At 33.8% G+C, this 24817-nt stretch overlaps 1 protein-coding gene across 1 annotated transcript in view; it reads left to right on the forward strand.

Annotated features, from left to right (window-relative positions):
- The window catches only part of LOC143244552 (glutathione reductase, mitochondrial-like), a 78147-nt gene that overhangs the window by 13238 nt on the left and 40092 nt on the right, over positions 1 to 24817 (forward strand). The window contains exons 4-5 of the mRNA XM_076489466.1: positions 88 to 220; positions 13803 to 13857. Coding sequence (XP_076345581.1) covers positions 88 to 220; positions 13803 to 13857 — 188 coding nt within the window. The remainder of the gene's footprint in view (positions 1 to 87; positions 221 to 13802; positions 13858 to 24817) is intronic.

Below are 24817 nucleotides of genomic sequence, written 5' to 3' on the forward strand. Positions count from 1 at the left end.
TAGTTGCCTATGAAAACATATCAGAGGTGTATTTAGTGTTTTATTTTATTTGCAAGCTCCAACTCAGTAACATTTTTGAAATGTCAGAGCAAAGTGGAACTTATCAGAGGAAAAGCAAAGTTTGTTCGAGATCAAGTAATAGAGGTCAATGATAAACAGTATAGTGGAAAACATATTCTGATAGCTACAGGTGGATATCCTTCTCTACCAGATATTCCTGGTGGGTAAATATTATACAAAATATCTATTTAATGGCACAGATATTACTGTTAAATTCAAAATAATAAAAACTACAGTTGAACATAGTTATGTGCTTCTTTCCAAACATTCTTGATAAGTTAGTAATTGTGAATGAATATTAACAGATCAAGGTAGGCTTGTGTATGAACTATATTTAGGGTACGTTTCTAATTATATCATATTTTAATTGACACAGTCAAATATATATACTTGGTTAATCTAAATAGAAAATAGGTGGATACATGTTCATAACAAATATTCCTTATCAACTAATTATGGCAAACACATAAATATGCACTAAGGTTGGCACTTCAATGTCACATATTTTCATGGTGAGTTAATGATAAATAATGTACAGTAAAGACAAGAAGAAAGAGCAATATATACACAACCACATTTATTTGTACTACTGTTATACAGTAGTTCATGTTATTTGTGATTTTTGTTTTACTAATATTTTATTGATACATTAATTTTTAATCAAAACAGGCTACCTGCATAAGTTGGAACTAGATATTATACAACTAATTAATATAATTAATTTAGTATGCCAAATCTAACCATGTGTATGCAAAGTCACAAAAACTTGTAATGATTAGAATACACTAATTCATCAATTAGTTACATTTAGTGTTAATGACATTTTCAGTCATAATTTCAGTAGTATGTCACAAGGTTTGGACAGCTAAAGAGATTTAGGTTAGTCCTGTACTTAATGATAAGCTAACAAAACACAATAATTATAATATATAAAGTTTAGATGTAAAGTCACTTACATCCATTGTTTCCATTAATAAAAAAAATTGTTTTTCATAAAGTTACTAGGGGCTTTAATTTTTGTCCTAATGGTTCTGTTTCAGAAGAATTATTTAGCAAAATGTAATCTTGTTCTTTAGCAGAGGGTCATGCAATTTCACTGTCATTAGCATTGTGTTATTAGAGACATTATCTTGTAAACTATTATAATCCACAAATGAATAGACACAAGTTCCTTGAATTTTAACCTTTTAACATTATCTTCTGTTACAGACTTCTTCACATATCACTTGGCACTTAAATGACTTTCAAGGGCATGCAATCTGTGGAGAAGGGGAAGCAGTGCTTCCCCAAAATGAATTTAAAAAATTTTATTCTTAAGTATCACCTAAATAGGACATTATGAACTTGCAAATTGATTCATACAGAAGCACTACTATACTGTATATAATAAGTAATCACCTTGTATAAGCAGAAGCACTGTTTGGAAAGATTTGGACTACAACTTGCAAAATGCTTCCATTTTTTTTAGTTGATTTTAGTTTTTTTCCTGCTAGAAAAGGCTTTATTTTTAACTAAAACATTTTTGTTATATAATATATTCTTTAATGATTTTTACATGAATAATTTTCAGAATATTAAATATCAAATTTATATTTGTATTTAAAAAAAAAACAGCAACATATCTTAAATGTTATATTGGACTCTTCTATGGCATAAATGAAGAAATTACTGGTTCACCTTACTTCAAAGTACATGCAAAATTGGAATTTGTTGGCAATTTATAGTCTATATATTAAATTATTTAAAATCATTAAAAATTTAAGTGAAATAAATAATTTATAAATAACTTAATATTTCATAATTACTATTTATAAGTCAGTATGTACAATAAGCAAATAAAATATAATAGAATCATTTATAGTTAGCTTTCTTGTGATATTTGGAAACTTGTTTTTTCATGCCCTGCACTTCAAACTCGTGGCTGTTTGTTACTTTTTTGATATCATGTAATGTGCAGGTACTTTGGACACTGCATCAAATGCTACTGTTATTTTTTGTATGCTTAGATGTTTTGTGAAGTATCGCCTTTCAGATTTGAATGTGGATTCAAAAGATAACAGGAGAAATTGTAACTATATTATTGAAAGCTTATTAGTGAACAAGTTTGGTACAAAGAGTTTTAGTGATAAAGAAAACATCAAAAATGATAGACTGATGCCATCTCTAAGCATGACTTGAAGAACAAAGTAGTGCATTCTAAAATTTAATGTAAGACAATATGACTTGGTTAACTGTTTGTCCTAAGTTTCAGAAGCTTTTCTGCTGGCTATGTTTATTATTTAAAGTGAATTTGGGAAGTGGAACTCGAACTTGAGCAGGCTTGATGATTAAAATAATATGCAAAAGGCAATTAAAAGATGTGAAAGGTGAAAAAAAACCTGAAGATGATCTAAGAAGGTTGAAACATTGTTCTGGACTTTATTTTAATTAAAGTTTTAATACCCATACCAGCCATCTTGAAAATACAAAAGAAATGAAAATTCTTCCAGTCATATATTGTCAACTCTATGCCCAGCTAGATTTGAAAAATCACAGATTTAGTTGCAACTAAACGGCTAACATAAAATAAATGTGCAAATGCACAATAAGAAGTTGAAGAGGAATAGAGACATTTTTAAAATATTAATTGATGTAATATAAAGGGAAATAGAATTAACATAAATAAAGTAAGTAGCCAGGTATGTTTTTATCTTTAATTGGAAGTACTTAAATCATAACTGTGATTAATGACTATAAGTAATTAATGTTATCTTTATTGGCTGTTCTGTACATACTTTTTAAATTTTATATTCAACCTTTTATGCTTTTACTTCTGAATCAGAACAAATCACTGCACGGCGCTGATGGCCTTGTCTAGAAAAGCTACGTTATCTATCTGATGGCAAAAAGCATCAAAGCAATGAGAAAACTTTCAGTAATAGCATTGTATGAAACTTATTGATATTGCAAAATTTGACAGCTAGTATAAGTATCATAAGAAAGATTTGAAGACCCATTTTTCTGTTAACTCTTTCTGAGTCTGGTGGTCATTATCATCCCACTTTTGACCTCACATCAATAAAAAGTAAGAACTGAAAGACATTGTAAACACTTGAAATGATAATTATGAATCCATATGAAATACAAGTTTGTTTGTTGTTTTTTTGTTAATTTATGGTATATAATAACAGTAAAAAAAACACTTCATAACAGTTTTCAACAATACTTTAATAACCTTAAAACTGTCATGGTAGAAAAAGATTTTGCTGTTTTAGTTGATCAATTTCTTAAGCCATTCAAGCAATGTGCTGTTGGAAGTAGAAGGCCAAATAATATTTCAGATTGTATCCACAGAAATACTGAATACAAGTCTAAATAAATTTATAATATCGAGAAACCCACTTGAAGTAAAAATGTAATTCAAGGCAGCTGGTATGGGAATTAAAACTTTATTTAAAATAAAGTAGAGAACAACATTTCAATCTTCTTAGGTCATCTTCAGGTTAACAAACCTTTTTGTTATTGAGAACACTCTCAGTTTTACAATGCTGAAAGACAAGTGTGAACTGACTGTCTTTATGTTACTCTAAGTTAAGTATTTATTTGTTGATGTATGTGCATGGTCAAATAGGAAATAGTTTATTTATAAACACATACCTAAATAACCATATGAAAAGCTGTGTCATAAACCTTTATCCTGATGGAAGTACTGTAGTTCAAGCACACCAGTAAATTCTCTACATTATGTTCCATGGGGGTAAAGATAATCTGCCTAAGGCTTGTAATTTCTTCACAATATACTTGTTCCAGGCTGAGGGGGAATACTTTTCATGTGCTGGAAATGTTTGATTATTGTTTTGTTCATGCATCTTGCAGTTACCTATAAACTGTATAATAATACAAATGGTGTTGGTTATCTAATGGTCAATAGTTTTCTGCTTCAGTTGTTGGAAGTGAAATAACACAGGTAACAGATGTGAATAGGTTAAAAGTAGATAAATACTTTGGAACTACATGGTCAGTAATGAAAAGAAAAGTACTAATTTCATTTCATATTTTTAAACTTTCATAGTAATTTGATGATTTGTCTACCGACTGGAGGATAGCTTAAGGTACAGACAATTAGAGATAGAAAGTTTTACTGAAAAACAAAATTCAATATTGATTTGTGAAGTTCTAGAGATTATTAGAATAAAATAATATAAGCTATAAAATAAAAAGAAAATCATATGTTTTCTAAGAGCTTGCCACACTTCTGGAAATAATATAGTAGTACTTTCAGAGTTATAGTATTGATACCTTCGTGATATCATAGTGATCATAAGGTAATATAAAATACATGAGTCCATTGCAGCATGGTTAAGAGAAATGGTAGTGTTGATAGATTATCTTTTTCAAATTTAATGGTAAGACAATGGGATACAAGCATATATATATCTTGGTAGGGAAGAACTCATATTCAGCTAAGAAAACTTAATTTTTCTAATGGGATGGTTGTCCTCTAGAATGGGTTGCTTTCAAATATGGTGGATGCACTTAATTTAAAGGTGTTTAAGGGAGAACATCTTTCCACACGCAAAGATGGAATTATGGTGCCTACCAGTGTCCTCATTCTGACATTTATGTCACCATATCTGCCTGCCTCCATCAAGGCAGGTTATCTTAACTGCAGAGTATGACCATACATCCCAAACCCTCTCCAATTTTCCAGCATCAACAGTTCGGTTACTCAAAGACATCATGCCGTGGTTCCTTGACATGTGCTTATTGCAGTGGCAAGGACCATGATGCCAGTGAGTGTGAAACGGACCGTCATTGCATCAGTTGCAATGGCTCTCACCCGTCCTACTTTTGTTCTTGCCCTAAATGGTTGGTAGAAAAAGAGGTGCAGCATTTTAAAACAATTCATAACATTACCTATCCTGAGGCTCAAAAATTGTTCTCCACCACCTCATCTCGGACGTATGCTGCTGCACTTCATTCCATAGCTACTGTGGGAGTGCAGACAGATTTCTCTGTGCCTCCGAAAGAATTGTTCTCCAAACATATGAAAAGTCTTTTGACCTCCATGGTTAAAAAAGTTGATGAATCAACACCTATCTCTGTGACTTATACAGATTCCACCAAACCCCAAGATCCACATCCTTTGGTTCCAGGTACAGGCATTTCCTTGGATCTATTTTCCTCTCTCACCCAAAGATGCAAAACAATTATTCGTTCACATCCTCAGTCTCTGGAATCCCCTTCCAACAGCAGTCGATCCATGGCAGTATCCATGGAGGTTGATAGACCTCCCTCGAATAAGGAGAGTAAGGACAAAAGATGTGGTCGTAAACAGAAAGGTTCTCTGCCCAATTCATTTACACATAAATAAAAATGGCCACCCTGATACAATGGAACTATCAAGGTTTACTTTCTAATCTGGATGACATCAAAACACTGATTGCTTCCAACCCTCCTGTTTGTCTCTCATTACAGAAAACATTTCTGAAACCTTCCGATACAGTCATGGTTTTATTTATACAGAAATGACAGGCTGTGTGATGGACGAGGGTATGGACGGGTGGCACTGTTGGTTGATCAGCATGTGCCCACCCTGTCTTTGCCTTGGAGGCCTTCGCCATCTATGTTTCCTTGGGTCATACCATCACTGTTTGTTCACTCTATATGTTATTTGGAGAGACATATGATCAATCAGACCTTGATGCTCTCATTGAACAGTTGCAGTCTCCCTTTTTCATCCTGAGGGACTTTAATGTACATCATCCCCTCTGGGGAAATGATGGTATTGATAGGAGGGGCCACTCTGTAGAGCATATGCTCCATGATCACAACCTTTCTCTTTTCAATACTGGTTCTTCTACTTACTTCCATGTGCCTAGTTAGTTCTTTACTGCTATTGATTTCTCAATTTGCTCCCCTTCATTATTTTCCAATTTTTTCATGGACGGTTGACAATAATCCACGAGGCAGTGATCATTTTCCTATAATCTTGAGAAAACTGGCAGTGGTTGATACCACCCGACTCACGTGCCCTGGTGGAAGCTGGATCAGGCAAACTGGCCCTTTTTCACTGCTCTTGCAGAACTTGATCCTGCCATTGTCTGTAAGCCATCATTAGATGACTGTGTGGCAGCAGTAACTGGCTGTATTATACAAGCAGCTGCTCAATGTATTCCTAAACCCTCGACACGTTTTCCACTATATCCTTATCCATGGTGGAATCCTGCCTGCCACATGGCACAGAAGGCTTAAAAACGAGCCTGGTGTTATTTCCATAGATATCCCACACTCTCGAACCGCATCGCTTTCAGGCGGGCCCATGCACATACTCTATGGGTAAACCGTCAAAGCAGAAGGAATCTTGGATTACGTTCACAACCAGCATATCCTCTACCACTAGTTCCAAAGTCATTTGGGACAAGATTTGAAAGGTCAGTGGGCAATATCATTCTGTCCCCCTCTCGATATTGCTCTCTGATGGCCAGGAGGTAACTGATACCCATAGCATCACTGATACTCTAGGTGAAAGCTTTTGCTGGGTATCTAGCACTTCTGCCTCTTCTTCCATCTTCTTGGCCATCAAGACTTGGGCAGAGCAATCGCCTCTTTCCTTTCGAGCTGATCACCTCCATGATTATAATCATCCCTTTACACTGGTGGAACTCAAACTGGCCATTCATCGGTCTGACAGTACATCAGTTGGATCTGATGATATACACTATGAAGTGCTGTGCCATCTCTCCCCTGTTTCTCTTGCTCTCCTTCTGGTTGTTTTTAACTGGATCTGGCAGGAGAATGTTTTTCCTGATGCATGATGCCAGGCTATTGTCCTGCCTTTCTCCAAGCCTGGGAAGATTCCTTCAAACCATCGTGCAATTGCTTTGACCAGCTGTTTCTGTAAGACCTTAGAGAGGCTAGTTAATGCTCGTCTTGTTTGGTTCCTTGAATAAAACAACCTCCTCTTGCCCACCCAGTGTGGATTCCAACGACAGTGCTTCATCATGTACAACCTGAATCGACTTTAAACATCAATCAGAGAAGCCTTCCTCAAATGACAACATCTTGTATCAGTATTCCTTGACATTGAGAAGGCTTATGATACAACGTGGAGGTATGGCATTTTGCCAGACCTCCATATATATGGGTTACGTGGCCATTTGCCCATTTTTTATTAAAAAGGTTTTAATGGACAGGAGATTCCGAGTTCGTGTGGGTCGATACTTTCTCATTCTTTTCTACAGGAACTTGGTGTATTCACCCTGATCCTGAACTCCGTATTGATGAAGTTATGCTGTCTGTGGTCTCTGAGACTAAGTTCTTGGGGCTTATCTTTGACCATAAGCTCACCTTTATACCACACATCAAGCAGCTATGGGTCAAATGTACAAGAGCAATGAATATCCTCTGTGCTCTCTCTACCACCACTTGGGGAGAAGATCATCATTCTGTGCTAAAGATATTTCGTGCTCTTATTCGATCGAAACTCGTCTATGGATCACTGGTCTATGGCTGTGTCAGACCATTGGCCTTAAAAATGTTAGACCCTATTCATCATCAAGGACTTCGGCTCTGTACTGGGGCTTTCTGCACTTTCCCAGTTCAGAGCTTATACATAGAGTCTCATGAATTTTCTTTGCACCTCCACCATTAGTCTTTACTATATGCTTTGAAACTTTGTTCCTTACCAAAGCATCCCACCTGGGGTTGTGTTTTCTTTCCTTGATGGGCCATGCTTTTTCAGAACAGACGGTCTGCCATTGCTCCCTTTGGCCTTCGTATCCAGGCGCTGTTAGATGAATTGGGTCTGTCCTAGGATAACATTGCTGTGTCCACTGGTCAACCCATCCCACCATGGCTTCTTACAGTCCACAGTTGTGATCTATCTTTAATTCATCTGAGAAAAGTAGACACTCCTGATTGGAAATACTGTCTGCTATTTGCTGAACATGTTTCAAATCATCCTTCCATTCCTATTTATACAGATGGTTTGAAGTCAGGTGACTGTGTGGGCTCTGCCATGGTTTGTTGTGGTTCGGTGGTTACGTGCAGAATCCCCTCTACTGCTTCTATATTCACTGCTGAACTGCATGCCATTTCTGGATAACATAAAAGCTAAGCAGTACTCAAACTGCACAATTTATACTGACTCACTTAGTTCTGTACTGGCCATGGAATTGCTTCACATTGGTTCACAACCTGTTCTGGCCCATTTCTCTTTAAAATCTACTTCTATCCAGTTTTTCTGGATACTGGGCCACGTTGATATTCGTGGGAACGAGCTCCCTGACACTGCAGTTTAGTCTATCTGCTGTGGCACTATCACTGCTGTGCCTGTTCCATACAAGGACTATGGTCCTGTATTCAAGACTCGGCTCTGTGCCAGCTGGCAGTCGACTTGGAGTGACCAATGCGAAAACAAGTTTTTCCAAATAAAACCCTATATTGGACTTTAGCTGTCTTGTTCCCATAAGGATAGGAAAGTGGAAGTTGTTTTAACTGGACTATGCATTGGTCACAGTTTTTTAACTCAATGTTTTCTTTTATCTGGAACTGATGCACCAGTGTGTAGTTTGGGTAACACTCAGATCACAATAAGCCACATTTTACTTTCTTATCATCGTTATGATTCACAACAACGGTACTATTTTAAGTATGTTCTGTCCCAAGGTTTGTCTATAACGTTGCACACTGTTATTGATGATGGTTACACTGTCTACCTTGGTAATATTTTTAGTTTTTTTATGCCATTTAAGTTGTTTAATATATACTTTACACCTTTTTAATGTGGCTCCCTTTTAGAAATCACAGTTCATCTAGTTCAATTAGAAATTAGAAACTGACTGTAACATTAAGTTACTCGAAACCAGGACTGGAAAGGCCAACTTCAGGTGACTGATGGTGGTTTTTGTACTAACCTGTTAGTCTTCCTGGCAAGTTATGATTATTACAGTCATGCTACAGAAAGTCCTTTACAACTTGAATTACTGTAGTTTTTCTCTTGATGTTGTAGACTAGATGTAAATGTTGGTTTTATGCTATTTACTTATTTATTTTTAGCTTTGTTTTGTTTTACCTTAATTTCCTTTTATGAATTTTACTGAATTTAATTTTACCTTTTACCAGATGTTTAGCGCAGATAGCCTAGCTGCTTTGTGTCATAAAACACTAAATCAACCAACCAACCAACCATTAATTTATTCAGAAAAGTAAAGTTTGTATTTTATGCATCACAGTAATCATTCTTTCTATGAGCTTCTTTTCAAGGTCTTCAACCATTTATGTCCAAGAAATACATTATTTAGGTAGCATGTTAACATTTTTCTGATTATTTATGTTCCAAAACTGGATAAACATGTCCATTTTTCTTCACTGTATTACTTTGTTTTATGACTTGTTGAAACAAACAACATAATCACATTTTTGCAACTGTTCTATAAGTTATTTATCAGAGTTTGGAGCTAAACTAAAGTACATAACATATGCAATTTTAAAATACTTAGTCAAAAACTGATTACTGATAGCAATATCAGTTGAGATCCGAACAAGAATTGAAAGACGTGTTTTTGCAAACAAAGTACAAAGCTCAAAGGCACTTAGCTTTTTGTATCATATTTGAATATGAAGCTATCCAGGTTGTCTTATTTTAATGTTTCACTATGGATAAGTCGAAGTACAGATACTGTGACTTTTTAGAGAGTTGCATTCAAAACATAATTAAAATCCTTTAGTATTGAGATATATGAATGAACTTGGCATCAAAAGATAGTTAATAAATAAAATCCTAATATAAGTTTTTAATTTTATAAAGAAACTAGTGAAAATATGGGCTTATTATGGCAGATCTTGTGTTGGTTCCATTGGAGGTGTGCTCATGCAGAGGTGGGTTCTTGGTAAGGAAACACCTTTTTTTTTTTTGCAAGTATCTGTTTCTGAGATGAAAGTTAGAGCACCATCTTCCTTCCTCAGACATGATGTACAGTTCCAGATGCCTCCAGGAGATCAAACTTCCATTTATGGTCTTTTACACTCTAACCACTCCATACTAGGGATCTCATTATTCCTGCAATGTTTTCTTCGAGTCCCTGCATGTTTCTGCTCCTTTTGGCAACACATTACTAAAGGGTATTCTTGGCTCAAATATGGTGCAGTCTTGCATGGGTGTATTGATTTAATTCCTTCTCATTTCCCATGGTTTTCTTTTAGGCATTTCCTGAAGGAGATAATCTTTTCATTGGCCCTCCATTGGTTCACTGTGGGACTTTAGAGGAGGTAATATATCAGAAGTTAACATTTTCCTTAACTGAAAATGTATTATTTTGGGTTTGGTGTGATTTGACAAATATCAAAGTGGTTAACAGGTGCAAGATTAGAGAGGACACTAGTTATGATAGGGGTAGTGTCATACTTCAACTGATGGAGAGTTGCTGCATGATTATTTGTATATTAGTATGCAGAAATATTTGGGAGTATTAAGGCTATTGGCAATAAAAATATTTTGTGGTGATAGAGGGTAGTGTAAGTTGAAAAAGCTTTTTGTGAGAAGATATAAATATCTAGGGGAAATACATTTTCAGTTTAAGAAAATATTAACTTTTGATCTATCAGTTAACATATTATATTATGTTGTTTTCTGTACAGAACTTTGTTATGCTGGTATTATTAGTTAGACATTGCTCAAAGATCAATAAAACAATAAAGTGTATAAAGTGTAAATGAATGCATATTGTTACAGACTAAGATATTTAGGATAAATAGTTGTGTTTTTCTGTTACAACTTGTATTTATTCAACAAATAAAGAAAAGGCAATTTGGCTTTATTTCTTAATTTTATATGGAGTACAAGTTCAGTTGATTTGGCTGATCTGATATAAAACTGTGGTAAAGAAAATAGTTTTTTTTTGAAAAAAAGTTTAATATTTTAGAGGTTCTAAAGGTTACAGAAATGAAACTTAAATTTTCGGATGAAGAAAATTATTTTTAATCTTCACATGAAAATCACATTGCACTTAGAGCATTCAGCACCCTTGATTATCTATAATTATGGTAAATGTTTAATAGAAATACTTAATTAAAAACTGATTTTTAATCTATGAAATAGTTTAATGTTTGCTCAGAGTTATAGTGCCTTTACCTTCATGGTGACAAGGTTGTGCAAAGTACATGAACCTGTTGCAAAAGTGATGAACATGAGTGTTACTGTTTTAAATACTAATATGAGTTAGTAATGTTCAACATGTATTGAAAGACACAGACTAATATATGCCCTTACAACAAATTCCAAATCAGTTATAAATTTAGTGAATGTAAAGTTATACAAATAGATACAAGCAAATACATGTCCACACCAAGTATTTCTTGTAAGCTTTTACCAGTTAACATTTTCTTATAGACACAGGTTGTTATGTGCCAATGAAAACTGTGCATGCTGATCTGTTAATGATAAAAATTTACCAATAGGCATAAGGGTGGTTCTTAGTTTTGAAGTTTTAATCTACAGATCTTTCACCTTATTTTGTTTCAATACATACCAATGGAACTCACACTAAATTTTATTTATAATAAATAACAACCTAGGGTTGAGCATGATTGTTGAAATTTTACCTTGTAGCTTGTATTATATTTGCACGTCCTGAATGTTCTAGAAAATTCTAATATATTTTGGATTATTGTAGCATATTCTGAAATATTACATTGTTTTACATCACTCAGAATGTTCGTGAACATTCTATATATAAATAAATCATGTTTGAACACTTTACTTTTGAAATATTCTGTACTTGTCTTGGCTTGTGTTTTCAAAAACTATGTAGGACTTCACTTTAACACAGGTATTGCAATTTTAAATCATTTCCAATTACAAAACTGCCACTGACCATGATGAAGTAGCAAAAACCATAGTAGTGGAAGTTAAGGACAGTGTCACTAAGTTTGCTACAAAACATGTTTAGGTGAAACAACCTAGAGACAATTATCTAGAGATTCTTCAACTAGCCATAGCTTTTCTTGGTGGCATTCCTTTATATAGAGTGTGATTTATAGCACCTAGAACACTGCATAATGGATATTCAAGGAATTATTTCTCAAGATTTGGATGTTTATGCGACAGTGTAAATTTACTAGCCATGACATTTGCAAAGGAATTACTTTAATTAACAATAATAATAACACATTTTCTATATGTAAGTAATACGTTTTTCATGTTTTACTGGTATTTACATGTGTTTTGATTTTATAAATTTACTTATGACATGGTTCACTGGTCCTGAATGCTTCTCTTCATAGTGATCTTAATTTTCTACAATGTCTTGTTGAGCATAAGATGATGAATTTTGCTCTTTCAAAACCTTCCTGTGAAAAATTTGCTGGTGATGTATAATTTTCATTTTCAATGAGGAAATAATTGATTTGTAATTCTTCAATTCAGCTGTATTTACAAATATAAATCAAGCACCGGTAAAGGCACTAAATGAAAAGAAAGGTACGGATAAAGCTCCAAAGTATATCTAGTTGAATACCAGGAAGTCTGAAGACATGTTAGGAAGAAATTATCATAAAATATGTAACAGATGTTTTCTTGTGTTTCAAAATTTAATCTGGTTTCTGGATTATGACTCTGAGTCATAGGAGTATTGGGAATACTATAGGAAGGCACTACAGATATTTTAGTATTTGTTAAGTGATAATGCTGAAAGGGGTATGACTCTTACTGAGAAGTGTAATACTATCGTAACAAATAAAGAAGAACATAAACAATTCAATTCCTTTTCCAAGTTGAGCAGAATAATAGAAAATGCTTAAAAAAACAAAAAACAATGCAAAAATGACTAACCACATCAAAATGATTATGTACTTTTAATATTGTACATGCAATAAAATAATAATACACTTTAAATAAATCATTTGTAATATGTAACAAATATGTTTTCATGTCACATTACATATGGTAGCAAGCCACTGCAGTCCAGAACTTCAATATCTTTGACCAACTTTTAAGTATGGTCCAAAATAAATTATGTAAGACATTTAATGATTTTGTACATTGGAATAAAATTGAAGTGTGAAAACTTTAGAATTTTTAGCATTAAATTTTACCTGCAAATAAGAATTACCCTGATATACATTTTCAGTTATGTGTTGCCATGAAGTAATTTCAATGAGATAATATTAAACAATCATAAATATGTACTATTAGTGAATAAATGTTCACTACAAATAGTTCTTGTGAAATAATAGTGTATAATGTATACTTACTGATACAGCTACATACTTGTCCACACCAGATTTATAGGTGAATTCTTAATGATAAATGTACCTGTATACTTATGACAGCAAGTAAATAGATACACTTTTAAAATTATAAATTTCAATTTGCAAATTAAAAAAAATATCATTATAAAAATGAGGTTTTGTCTATACAGAGGGAGATGCAATCCAATCAAAGCTGATTATGTATTTTGGTATGGAGAAGAAACATTACTAGGATAATAAAAATGTTTTTATTCATACATTGAAAGCTTTAATTGTAAAAGTATTAATAAGTTGTAGGAGCCTCCAAACAAGCAATGAAGTATTCACACCAAATATTATTGATGAGAGCACACAAATACCTGTAAGTGACAACATTTCTGGTCACTGAGTAATGATAAATATGTGTATACATAAGAGTGTCATATTGATCTAGCTGTTACTAGCTGTCATTAACATTCCCACTTTATTGGATAGAGAAATAATCAGTGTAATATTAATTTTCTACTAATTAGGAGCAGAACATGGGATAACAAGTGATGGCTTTTTTGAACTTCAGACAATTCCAAAGTAAGAGATAACATAGTAGTAACAAGAATATGCTTTATGTGAAATTATTTATGCTTGTAAGTAGTAATTCCTTTATATTTTACTGGTATTAACATGTTTTGGTTTTTTAGATTTACTGAAGCAATTTATATAATTTCAAAATATTTTTTATTGTTTTTTTTTAATATTTCTTTTGAAATGTTGAACATAAAATATTATGGATAATATTCATTAGTATTTTCTTTGGTTAGAAATAATTATGTCTGTTCAAGTGTTCTAGAAAAGGTACTGTCAGTAGTATGTTCCAGTGTTAAAGACTTATATTGATTTATATGTATTGTAATAAAGTTATACACTCATGAAGTGAAATACTGGGAAAAATACAGTGTAGCTAAAACTGATGTTCATTGTTATCATGTTCTTTGCCACAGTAGTGAGTAGTGATTAATGCTTTCCATATGGGGACTTTTTTGTACAGGTCACAAGTGGATCTTGTTTTCTAATTTATGGCTCTTTAAACAGATAAGATTGAAAGCTTTAAAATGTTTGCTTTGCCTGAGTAATAACTATACGATGATGAGTAATTTTATTTAAATTTTGTAATTCTCTGAGGAGCAGTAAATAAATTAGATGGAAGACCTAGACAGCAAATGCAACATTTCTCATACTAGAGGAAATTGAGGATTTTTAAAAATATTTTCTTATGAAATTAAGAACTAAAACTTGTATAATATTAAAATTTGATTTCCTAACTACATTTTAATGCTGAGTTTATTTATATACCGTAGTAGTAAAGTCATTTAATTGAATTTTTAATGTAACCACCTAAAACATAATCATGCTAGCTTGCATAAGCTTCTGATTCTAGGCAGTGGCCCAGCAGAGTGTATGACAGTTTTAAAATTGAGAGAAGACTTTTCATGATGCTCATTTGACTGGGAATTTCACAGTATTTTACTTGGTGGACATTTTCCCAAGTATTAATGTGTTTATATATGTATGTCTCTAGAAATGACACTTTATCCATTATATTGTTTTTACACCTGGTGTTTACAAATTTTTTGTAAGCAAAGATTTAGTTATCATTTTCAAATTTACAACATTAAATCCTATATTGCTGACAATGAGTTAAGCAATCTTTTCGAGAGCCCCAGAGCTCTAAGAATAAACATAGGCCTGAAACACTTTTTGATGTGCTCTATTGAGTCACCTAAACACACTAAATCACTAAAAAAAATTATAGTAACTAAGATGATCCCAGAGCCTAAAACTGAGCAATATATCAAAGAAACTTCAAATAGTAATGAATGTTCAACACCAAAACAACCAGACGAGAGCAGTGACACCAGTTCAACAATTTCACAGGCTGTGTTTCTGTTCTAGATTGACCAATATCATCTACAACTTCTGCTAATTGCTCTGGCTTCAGTTCTTGTCCAATACAATTTTTAAAAAGTGGTCCAGTTGGGATATTATTGTCGTGTTGAAATTGTAAAATGGACTAAGGTTTGAGTCATATGTCAAAAATGAAAATATATAAAGAAGAGACAGCACCAAGATGACCAGTTCAAATTGGCTTGAGATCTGTGCTAGATATTTGTGTAGCTAGCCTGGACGAAGAGGGATCTGGCAAAAGCTCAGTAAATAAATAAGCAAATGTGTAGCATGAAGTATATAACCTCTCTGGTGATTATGCTACCTGAGAATTTATTGCTTCAAGTAAGACTACTACTTAAAAATTAATATTGGAGTTAAAATGAAAAATGGAGTTCTGGGTGAGACATGCTGGTACATAATAATTTACTTCTTGTGAAATTCACCATTAACATTTATATGTAAAACTATAATAACAGTATGAAAATGTGTGCAAAAAAGACAAAAAACTGATTTTTTTATTTTTTATCAAAGTTTGTATTTATATATGAAATGAACAATAGTGATTTTACATATCTAACCACAGGAAAATGTTAAAAATTATAAGAACTATAATTTTCTGTGTATGAAGTTTCCATGAAAATATGATGTATAGACATATTGTTCTTACATGTGTAATAGTATTAAATTGTACAAGAAAAAAATCGAAAGTTGTTATATACTGTAATTATAAAACAAAACTATCACTTTGATTTGTCTAAAAATATGGAAGTATGTAAAAATAAGTGATAGATGTTTCATCATAAATAAGGTTACCATGTGAAATGTGAAAGTGTAGGCTTTTTTATGTTTAAGACAATGAAATGAAAAGTATTTTTATATCACAAATTGTTCTCTTTTCACCAAAAGTAAAATTAAAAATAGAATCTATGATGTAGAGGCTTAATGTATTCTTTGATTTGCCACATCATCTGCTGTTGACTGCAGTTTCATCTATTCAAGGCTCTTTAGTGAAATTTAAATCATCAAATCAAAGAAACATAGTTAGGGCTCTTGTAATGGTGATGTGTATGCGATATTAATCACATGCTCTGATTAATTTATGTTACTTCATGACGAGTTAAAAAAACTTAAACTTCATAAATGTTATCCGTGTATTCTCTTTACATGCTTATTTACCCAAAATGTAAAAAAAAGTCAGAGATTTTATTTATGTATCTGAGTTATGCTTAAAATTTATCCTTAATGCTTAAAAACATGAAAAGTCAAAGAAATGTTTCTGATGTGCTCTCTATAAGTTTTAAAGTATATTCTTATTTAATCATGAATATAAAATAAAAGATGTATCTCAGTATGGCTGGTATGGGTATTAACACTTTTACTAATGAAGCAGAGAACAATGTTTCGACCTTCTTATGTCATCTTCAGGTTAACAAAGAGTTTTCAACTGATTGTTACTGTATGCATGACTCGGATGAGAGTATAAACAGGTATGGAATTGTAGGGGGCATTGTAGTTGGATGTTAGGTTATTAATTAGTGTAGGTGTGAAAGTGTTCCTTCATATTGGTTTAATTTTGGTTTTAGTTGTTGTATAAGTAAGATTTCTTTGACTTCGCATTTGTTTATATTTGTTTCCCTACTTGGTGTCTGGGTGTTTTCTGTGTTTATTTGACTTGCAGTGTTCAAAAACGTGAAGATTTTTGTGTGTTCTTTGAATCTAGTTTCCATTTTTCTGCTTGTTTCTTCAATATAGAAGTTGTGGCAGTTGTTGCATTGTATTTTATAAGTAATGTGTTTGTTAGTGTAGTTTTTACATAGTATGGAATTCAGTTTTGTACCTGGTTTTTGAATAAATTTGGTTTTTACTGGAATGTTGTGTTTTTGTTATAGTTTTTTCCAAATGTTAATTATTTTTTCAATGATGTTGGGAAAATATGGTATGCAGCAGTATGAGGTTTTATAGTTTATTGTATCTTGGGATTTATTATCGTTTGTTTGTTGTTGATCTAAATGTGCGTAAATAATTTTTTCAATGGTTTTTAAAGGAAACTTGTTGATGTTGATGAAGTGTTGTTTTATTTTATTGATTTCATTGTTAATTTTATTGGTGAGTATAGTTTTGTGACTGTGTTTATTTGGTTTCTTAATATGTTGAGTTTCTGTTTTGTTTCACGTGCTGAGTCCCAGGGAGTGTGTAGTCCAGTATGGGTGATTTTTCTGTGGATTTCTTTTTTGAATTGTGTATCAGTCCTTGTGATCTTAAGGTTAAGAAATGCTGTTTGGTTAGTTTTTTCTGTTTGCAGGTTAATGTGTTTGAAAAACTAAGTGTATATTCTGTAGATGTGAATCCAGCAATTGTATTGTCAACATACCTGTACCAGTATAGTGGTGGGTGTAAGGCTGAATTGATCTCTTGAGATTCAATATGTGTCATAAAAATGTTGACTAGAACTGGTGACATGGGATTCTCCATACTTAGGCCATTTATTTGTTGGTAGTTTTGGTTATGGAACATAGGTTTGGTAATAATGAATTCTATAAGGATTGCTAATTGGTTGCTGGGGATGTGTATCAATGGTACACAGGTATCTGTGTATCTTTATATCTTGGATATAAAGTTCTAAAGCTATCTTGCAGGGTTCAGTGGTTGGGATCTCTGTGAAGAGGGAGATTACATCAAAACTGGCCATTAAGGCATTATGATTTAGTTGATTAAGAATAGATTCAAAGTTAAAAGAATCTTTGGAAAAGGAGCCGGCTGATGTTACATATTTAGAAAATCCCCACACTATGTATTTACCCGAGCTTAGTCCTTCGTAGGTAAGAATAAAGGTTTTCTGAGATTGAGTTGTTTTTTCATTTGTAATAGTATTTTTTTTCAGTTGGTTTTCATGTGTTTTTGTTGGATTTGAGTTTATTAGTTTAAATTAATTTGTATCTGATAAGATGTTCATTTTTTGAATGTATTCATTTGTGTTCATTATAACTATAGCATTGCCTTTATTTGCTTTTGGAATTCTGTCTTTGTTGTTTTGTTTCAGGTTATTTATAGAATTAATATCTTTTTGTATGAAGTTGTTTTTTAGTTTTTTCTGTGAAAATATGCTGATGGTTTTGCATGAAAATTCTTTGAAAAAGTTATTTAAGATACTGTTTTGGGGAAATAGGTGTTTTCGTTTGTACCTGGAAAGATGGGTTGTTGGTTTTCGATGGAATTATTGTTAAAGTTTTCTTCTTTCTGGTAATTATTTTCTGTTGTTTTGTTGGTATTTTCAGTTTGTATAGAATGGATCACCAGTCTTCTAGCTAGGTCTTCCAGGCAGGCTTTAATTTTGACAGATGGAATATTTCCAGGTGTTACTGTGAAGTTGAGTAATTTATTGAGTAGATGTATCTCTTCATTGCTTAATTGTCAGTATTTGCCTAAAGTACGCTGCTTTCATGTGTTTATCTCATGTTGGCATCTTTTTTGTTGTTGGCATCTTAGTTTATCTAGTGTTTTGTTGTGGCAGATCTTCTTTTCCTTGTCATTCTTACCATTGATTTGATTGATGTTGTGTTGTATGGTTGAATGCAGCAGGCCAGTTGGTAGTCTTGATTCATTTTTTGTTTCTGCAAGTCATTTAGTTCTTTATATTTATGGACTATTATGCATTATTTAACCATGTTTTAAAATTTTTAGAAAACTGAACTTTTATGTTGTTACAGTTTCTCACACAAAAAATCTTTTATCATTCATAATTGAATACCTTAAAAGACATTAAAAAACCCAACAACTGTTATGCTGTGGATACTTTTCTGAGTAGGCAAAACATGATAATAACTAATTGTACTTTTTGCCATTCTAATTTTTGTAAAATCCCAAAAGAGACCAAGAGAATGCAATTTAAACACACACACAGAGATGTATATATATAATAGTCCTAATTCTAATGCTATCTTGGAAAGAGCTTCCACAGCATAATAATTTTTATTGTAACAAATGGTGTATATAAACAGCAAGTAGTTAGAGCTCCACTCTATACCTGTATTTAGGTGTAAAATACGTGGCTGTTCTCCCAGATGTCCTTTGCACCAGGCTGACTGCTCTTGTTCATGTTATTTTTATATGCAAGGCACTTCTTTATGTTTTCTGACCAGATAGAACACACCTTTCATACTCAATACAAGGTGCTTCCACTGGATGTTTTCAGGCCAGATGGACTACACTTATCATACTACATCATATCACAAAGCACTTTCCCAGTTGTTTTTTAACTGGGTGAACTGCACTTGTTGATCTTTCAATTTGTGATGTACAAAATATGTAATGAAAAATACTACACAAGGTGCTTCTCCTGGATGTTTTTCCCAGGCTGACCATGCTTGGATATTTCAATATAAAATCAAGGCACTTTCCCTGGTTGTTTTTTTGCTCAAATGTACTGCACTTTATCTCAAACTTATGCAAGGCACTTTCATGCTGTTTTTGCCATTGGACTGCACTTAGCATAATACATCATATCCTAAGCCACTTACCCTGGATATATTCTGTTCAGGTGGACAGCACTTGGCCAATTCACGTATGGTCCTCAAGGCCTAGTCATGTATTCTATTTGATTCCGCTCACTATGTGTTTTCTACTGAATGAAGACCATAACTCTTCCAAAAGTGTGTAGGTGTACCTCTGATTTTACTTGTGGAACATCTGTTTTTTGTTGGGTTTTTTTTCCATAGCAGTTGCTCTCCACTTGTTTGACTGTTTTCAAACCTTCACTAGCCCCTTCACCTTCCCATTGTGGGATTCTAGCTTTGAGTGAAAGGAGATAGTATCGTTTCAAAAGTTAACATTTTCTAATACTGAAAATGTATTTTTGATAGGTACTTAGCTCCACTTGCTCATTCACCCCCTATCCAATTGTATTATGACACAATTATATTATTGTGTTATATTTGCATTGAATATATATATTATATGCATCTATTTATACAACTTGAAAAATTCCTATGGCTATCCATATGACTTTTTAAAACTTTCAAAAAACTATAAAGCCTGCATATGTATGTGTGTGTGTGTATATGTATAGAATGTTGATACTAAACAATCAAGTGAAGTAAAACTAAACCACAAGGAAGGACTGTGTTAAAAACATAAAAATCAAACCTCTAACTAATGGTATTTTCTAATAAACAAAAACAAGCCTAAAAATATCAGAAATGCTGCACAAATTAATAGGATCCCTTGAGTATATGCTGTAATGTGGGATATAAAATGCACCCTGGGTTTTGGAGATGACTGTGGAAGTTGAACCCACATTGTGGTGGGGCTACAACATCTGTCAGTTTGAACCTTTGTTTGCCAGTCTCACATGAAGCCCCTCAGTGTGGATTCCTGTACGTGGTGAGGGGGACCTCCCAGGGAAGGTTCTGTTCTTTCTGATTACCTCCTCTGGGATCTAAACATTCACCCACGTGTTTGCTATGCATGGAGACCTGTGAAGGGGAAGAGAGGATCCTGGTGGTTGAGGGGTCCAACCCTAACACACCACATTTGCATTGAATTCCTGTAGATGGGTGGCCCACCTTGGGTCAGTAGGCTGGTCCACTTGGGCTTGAGTCAACCAAGTACCAGTGTTGGAAGTTCTCAACGGGTGTTGTGGACATTGTGTCTGATGTTGGTGTTTGGGTATGGTGCTCACAAAACCCTGGCGTTGCTGCAATGTCCTTGCATGACATTGTAGTGCATCCCCTTGTAGGGCTTCATGGTGGGTGGGGTCAGTCGGTACCGAAATTTTTTATGCCACCCTACCCGCGTGCCCCATTGGAAGCTGATCAGGCAGACTGGTCCACTTTCACTGCTCTTGCTGAACTTGATCCTGCCATTGTGACTCAGCCATCAATAGACGACTGTGTGGCAGCGGTAACTGACTGTATTATACAAGCAGCTGCTCATTTTATTCCTAAAACCTAAACACGTTTTGCACGGATATCCTCGTCCATGGTGGAATCCTGCCTGCAACATGGCATGGAAGGCTTTAAAATGGGCCTGGGATACTTTCCGTAGATATCCCACACTTTCAAACCACATCGCTTTCCAACGGGCCTGTGCACATGCTAGGTGGGTAAGACGTCAAAGCCAGAAGAAATCTTGGATTAAGTTCACAACTGGCATATCTTCTACCACCAGTTACAAGGCCATATGGGACGGGGTTTGAAAGGTTAGTGGGCACTACAATTCTGCCTTCTCTCAGTCTTACTCTCTGATGGGCAAAAGGTAGCTGATGTCCGGAGCATCGCCAATACTCTAGGTAAAAGCTTTTGCCAGGTATCTAGCACTTATGCTTGTTCCTCCACCTTCTTGGCCATCAAGACTCGGGCAGAGCGTTCACCTCTTTCTTTTCAAACTGACGGTCTCTTTGAGACTATAATCGTCCCTTTACACTGGTGGAACTGAAAATTGCCCTTCATCGGTCTGGCAATACATATGTTGGACGTGATGATGTACACTATGACATGTTGAGCTATCTCTCTCCTGCTTCTCTTGATATTCTTCTCATTGTTTTTTAACTGGATCTGGCAGGAGAATGTTTTTCCTAATACCTGGCACCAGGCTATTATCTTACTTTTCTCTAAGCCTGGGAAAGATCCCAAGATTCCTTCAAACTACCAATTGTTTTGACAAGCTGTCTCTGTAAGACCTTAGAGAGGATTGTTACTGCTTATCTTGTTTGGTTTCTCAAAATTAAACAACCTCCTATCTCCCACCTAGGTAATTCTATGGGCTATGCCATGATTTGTTGCGGTTCGGTGGTTGCGTGCAGAATCCCCTCTATAGCTTCTGTGTTCACTGCTAAACTGTATGCCATATCTCTTGCCCTGGATCATATTGAAGCTAAGAAGTACTCCAACTGCTAATTTATACTGGCTCGCTTAGTTCTCTACTGGCCCTGGAATTGCTTCACATTGGTTCACACCCTGTTCTCGGTGATATTCAAAACTGACTGGCCCATTTCTTATGAACATCTACTTCTATCCAGTTTTTCTGGATACTAGGCTACGTTGATATTCGCAGTAAACTTATATTTGATAAGCTTGCAGACACGGCAGCTAAATCTATCTGCTGTAGCACTATCACCACTGTGCCTATTCCGTACATGGACTATGTATTCAAGGCTTGGCTCCATGCCAGCTGGCAGTCCACTTGGAGTGAGCAACACGACAACAAGCTTTTCCAAATAAAACTCGATATTGGGCTTTGGCCTTCTAGCTTCCATAAGGTTCAGAAGGAGGAAGTTGTTCTAACTAGACTATGCATTGGTCACAGTTTTTCAACTAATTGTTTTCTTTTATCTAGAACTGTTGCACCAGTGTGTAGTTTGTGTAACACTCAAATCACTGTAAGCCACATCTTACTTTCTTGTCATCATTACGACTCTCAACGACGGCACTATTTTGAACATGTTCTGTAACATTGGACAGTGTTATTGGTAACGGTGACACTGTCCACCTTGATAGAGTTTTTCATTTTTTAGTGGCCATTAATCATTTTAATCTCATTTAAGTGTTGAATATTTATTCATTATACCTTTTTAGTTGTGGTTCCCTTTCCAGAGTGTCTTCTCTCTAGTTCAATTTGACATTGGAAAATGGCCAGAACATTAACTAACTCAACACCAGGACTGGAAAGGCCAACTTCAGATGACTAACACTGCTGTTTGAACTATCCGTTTGAACTACCCTTTAGTCGTCCTGGCGAGTTGTTATTACATTTTTGCTGCATGTCTTTTAACACTTTTATTACTTTACCTTTTGGTACTGGTCATAATGACACATAACCCGGAACCAGGACTGGAAAGGCCAACTTCAGGTGACTGAGGGTGGTTCTTGTACTTACCTGTTAATATTCCTGGCAGGTTATGATCATTACCTTTTTGCTAGAGAAAGTCCTTTACAACTTGAATTACTGTAGTTTTTCTCTTAACATTGTAGACTAGGTGTCAACATTGGTTTTATGCTTTTTCTGTTTTTCAATGTTGTTTTGTTTTATCTTCATTTCCTTTTATGTATTTTACTACATTTAATTTATTTTTACCTTTTTACCGAACGTTTGGCGCAGATAGCCTAGCTACTTTGTGCCATAAAACACTAAATCAACCAACCAACCAACTCACATGAAGAAATTTGTAAACAATAAAATAATTAAAATAATCTTGCTCTCCTAATTTCTAGCTTTTTTCCATTGTAGTTCAATAGTCCTCCAGTCCAATGTTTACAGACTTTCCATACAGCTACAGGGTATAAATATAGCAGATATACATTTTTTTTTCCAGGCATACATATAACATATGGTATGTTGATCTCCATGCATCATAATGATCATGTGTGTAGTACCACTATCAATGACAACATTTTCACAATGATATCAGGAACAATAGCCATCCATTCTACATGAAACTAATCCAAACGTTATTATAAGTTCCAAAGAAAGTATCATACATCAACTGAATATCATTAAACTGTTTCAAATGGTGCAAAATTGCTTTTATACAGATTTATGTCCATGATGGACATAAAGAAATAAGATAATTCAAAATTATTAATTTAAAAAAGGGTATTATGTGTTTTTAAAAAAATTACAGAAACAAGACAGTTTAAAGTGAAAATGCAATCATAAAAAATGTAATCAAACAAGCTTAAGATTTGAGACATAGTATTGAAATTATTTTCGTTAGCTACAAATCACTATTTTTGACAATCTATCTAAAAGCTGTAATGATTAGAAGAATTGAAATAGGGATTCTGCAGTTGCATTTTCATTTAAAGCTACCTATCTCATTTTTGTAATTTTTTTAAGATTCCTATTCCACCTTTTGAAATTACCAAAATAACTTGTTTTGTGTTGTCTTGCATTTAATTTCACTAACTGGCTATGGGAGACTGTGTATTAATCTTTGTTGACTTCATGTTGTTATTACTGCATCTATGTATTATCTGAGGAGATTGTAACTGTAACATATAACCTATTAGTTAATATTATAATTTGTTCTTTAAAAGTTTTGGGGTCTGAACTATAATGAAATTATGTATTTTACTCATCTGATGTTGGTATAGAATATATCTATTCTGTGTGTTGGAATAAGCTCATTACGAGGGGTGATACATACTTAGGGTTTCTGTGCTTTGGTGTGTAGTTGTTTTACAAATCAGTGTTTATTTTGAACTCTTTCATGTTTTTATTTACATTGTTTAAAATTGATATTTTTTTCAGAGTTTTTGCTTTTATTACTATAAAGAGTATACTAAATACTTTATATTCTCTATACACTAATTTCTCTTATGGGAATAAAAACAAGTACAAAATTTAGTTTATGTTAAATTTTATATAAATTATAAAAGCAAACTTATCAGTGACAGGCAAGCTTATATGGGAAGGGTTAAGTTTCATGAATATGGTGATTCAGGACAGTGAGGATGCTAATGTAAACAAAATAACCATTTCCAATTTTTATTGGGAAAATATCAATCTAATTTTGTTTTGTGTTTGGGTTGTTTCATTAGGTTATAGGTTAAAACCAATAATCAGAAGCCTTACACATACAGGTTAGCATATCTTGGGGTTTTTCCCT

This window comes from Tachypleus tridentatus, chromosome 2, assembly GCF_004210375.1.
Source record: "Tachypleus tridentatus isolate NWPU-2018 chromosome 2, ASM421037v1, whole genome shotgun sequence".
In the NCBI taxonomy this organism is placed as follows: Eukaryota; Metazoa; Arthropoda; class Merostomata; order Xiphosura; family Limulidae; genus Tachypleus; species Tachypleus tridentatus.